This window comes from Micropterus dolomieu, linkage group LG19 (assembly GCF_021292245.1).
Source record: "Micropterus dolomieu isolate WLL.071019.BEF.003 ecotype Adirondacks linkage group LG19, ASM2129224v1, whole genome shotgun sequence".
Taxonomy (NCBI): domain Eukaryota; kingdom Metazoa; phylum Chordata; class Actinopteri; order Centrarchiformes; family Centrarchidae; genus Micropterus; species Micropterus dolomieu.
The window spans coordinates 16425737-16428882 of NC_060168.1; the positions used below are offsets into that span (position 1 = coordinate 16425737).

The following is a 3146-nucleotide window of genomic DNA, read 5'->3' on the forward strand; positions in this document are numbered from 1 at the left end:
TTTGGTTTGGACCGCTATACAGGACAGATCAGAACACTTCGCTCCTTCACAGAGACAGACGAGGCTGAGCACAAACTGCTCATACTGGTCAAAGACAATGGGAACGTGTCGCTCTCAGCAACAGCTACTGTGGTGGTCAAACTTGTGGAGCCCAAAGAGGCTTTTGCAGCTTCTGATGTTAAAAGTTCAGCCAAAGATGAGGAGGGGACCGATGTGACTTTTTATCTGATGATAACTTTGGGCTCAGTTTCTGTACTTTTTCTCATCAGTATCATCGTGCTGATTGCAATGCAGTGCTCCAAAACCACAGACTACACTTCTAAATATCTGCAAGAGACTAATTATGACGGGACACTGTGCCACAGCATCCAGTACAGATCTGGAGAGAAACGGTACATGTTAGTTGGACCCAGAATGAGTATAGGATCTACTATAGTCCCGGGCAGCCACGCGAATACACTAGTGCTCCCTGACAGGAGGAGGGGATCTGGAGAGGTAAGACATTCATAAAAAGTTTTTTTTCAACTACATAATTGTTATTTTTATATAAAAGTTGTGGCATGTCTGCTGTCTTATCAATGACTCAGTTTCTTACAAGTGAACCTGTGCAAGAATGGCAAGATCAGTGAAAGATGATTTTAAATCTTAATTGTAAATCGCTTATTTTGGTCAATTATTTGAGAAGTCCAATTAATATGCTTACTTTTGCCCCTCATATTTACGTCGTTTATTTAACGATTTTATTTACTTTCTGTCTCTACCGATCTTTCCCCTTCTTCTCTATTTTACACTTGCGCAATAGTTTTAACTCGATGTAACTGACCATTAAGTCAATGTTAATCGTGCGTAATTTGATTAGGTGAATCATGTCTTAAGGAAACGAGAACTGATAAAGTTTAGATACACAAGAGCGCTTCATTAGCACGCCTTTACTACCCACACCGTATTCAGCTAAAGGCAACACATAGGCTAATGAGAACCTTATGAAAATGCAGTGGGCCAGTATGGCAGCTTTGGAAAAAACACTGCATTGTTAACAGATAAACTTCAATAATAATGATAATACTATCACCATATGTAGTTGGACAGAAGTATGGTTGTGATCGGTGTACATGGTGCAGAACGTGAGATCTCTGTTTTCCCAATGTGTGTTTATTAATTGTAGACAATATTTCAAACCACTCACTGACATAATCTGTTTTAATTTCTATGACTTGCTTTTATAATATAAATGTATTGTCACGTGTTGCGTAGTATCTTCTCCACATTTTGAGAAGCTTTGATCTATATCTTTATTGGAATGAGGTTTTGTTTTGAAAGTGAGCTGCAACATAATCTATTTTCCTCCACTTGCCTATTGGTGCACTATTTCGAAATTTAAAAAACCACAAAAATCTACCATTCAGCTAAAGCGCAACTTTTTTTTAAAATTTTATTTTCTGCAGTAAACATTTAGATCGCATGGTGTCAGTGTAATAGAAACAGTCAGCATCACATGTGCTTGTCGTCAGTGGATTTTGGTTCCACCTCTTCTTAGCTTCCTCTGTTCGATGTTAACACAGTCGTGTCTGAGCTTTCTGCTGCATTTGGAAATATTCTATGTGCCCTCGTGTCTGTTACTGTAGGAAGAGGATCAATATTTTCACACATGGAAGAGTTGGATTTTGTCATTATAACGCAGCTGTCGTTTTTTGTGAATGATTACTGATGATTTCGGGTTTAACCATGGAACAAAGAAGGTACGAGCCAGGAAGGGCGAGAGGATGTTTGTTGGGCTGCGTGGCTGCTTTGCTTTTGTGGAGCGTTGCCTCAGCGCAACTAAAATATTCCATTTCTGAGGAAGTTAACGAAGGAACTGTGGTTGCAAATATCGCAAAAGATCTGGGATTAGATAAAAGCACACTGAAAGACAGGAAGTATCGGATTGTTTCTGGTAACGCGGATCCCCTTTTCCATGTAAATCAAAACGATGGCATCCTGTATGTGAGCCGAAAGATTGACAGAGAAGAGGTGTGCGCGCAGAGCAGTACGTGTTTAATAAATCTGAAAACCGTGCTAGAAAACCCACTTGAGGTACACTATGTAGGCGTGGAAGTGCTGGATATAAATGACAATTCTCCCACTTTCCCAGAGGAAGAGACAACGTTGGAGATTTCAGAATCCGTGTTACCCGGAGTACGTATTCAGCTAAAAGCCTCGCGTGATCAAGACAGTGGTCATTTTTCAGTGCAACACTACAAACTGAGCCACAACGATCATTTCCGTTTGGAGGTTAAGGATAAAGGGGACGATGGTAAAATACCGATATTGGTTGTTCAAAAATCTTTAGATAGGGAATCTGCGGAAAGTCACTCATTAGTGCTGACTGCACTGGATGGAGGGAAACCTCCGAAATCTGGCGATATTGATATTTTAGTCAATGTTTTGGATATTAATGATAACGCCCCTATTTTCACGCAAGATGTTTATTCTGTGATGCTCAATGAAAATGCTCCAGTTGGTACAACAGTTATACAAGTAAATGCAACTGATTTAGATGAAGGACCGAATGGAGAAGTAGTTTATTCATTTACCAACAGTATGAATAAAAGGTTATTAAAGCTATTTGATATAAATCAATCAACGGGTGAAATAATTGTCAAAGGTTTAATAGACTATGAGGATAAAGACAGATATGAAATTGAAATTCGAGCATCTGATAAAGCTCTCGCTCCTTTGGCTACAGAAAAAAGCGTAATTATCAGGATAGTTGATGTTAATGATAACGCACCTGAGATTGAAGTTACCTCATTTTCAAGCTCCATCCCTGAAGATTCCAGACCAGGAACTACAGTTGCCCTTATCAGTGTAAATGATTTGGACTCTGGTCTGAATGGAAAAGTTATTTGCTCCATAGATGAGGATGTTCCTTTTGCTTTATCACCATCCTTACAGGACAAAATGTATTCATTAGTCACCAAATCCACTCTGGACAGAGAGAAACAGTCACAATATATCATAACAGTATTTGCAAAAGACGCTGGTCAGCCGTCACTGTCATCTGAAAAGACAATAAGCGTTGTGGTGTCAGATGTGAATGACAACAGTCCAGAGTTTTCACTGAGTCCCTATACTTTCTATGTCACTGAGGGTAACAACCCAGGAGC

General features: G+C 39.5%; 2 protein-coding genes across 3 annotated transcripts in view; both read left to right on the forward strand.

Annotated features, from left to right (window-relative positions):
* LOC123957482 (protocadherin alpha-3-like) overlaps positions 1-3146 on the forward strand; it is a 5516-nt gene that overhangs the window by 2041 nt on the left and 329 nt on the right. The window contains exons 2-3 of one of the 2 annotated variants that reach the window (XM_046030317.1): positions 5-495; positions 1626-1799. In XM_046030317.1, coding sequence (XP_045886273.1) covers positions 5-495; positions 1626-1676 — 542 coding nt within the window. In that variant the 3' untranslated portion in view covers positions 1677-1799. Of the gene's footprint in view, positions 1-4; positions 496-1625; positions 1800-3146 lie in introns of those variants that run through there. The other variant, XM_046030316.1, reaches the window with a different exon arrangement.
* Positions 1708-3144, forward strand: LOC123958106 (protocadherin alpha-8-like; the record flags this gene model as incomplete). Its single annotated transcript, XM_046031323.1, has 1 exon — positions 1708-3144. A coding segment is annotated over exon 1 (1437 nt), but the record flags the coding sequence as incomplete, so codon positions are not given.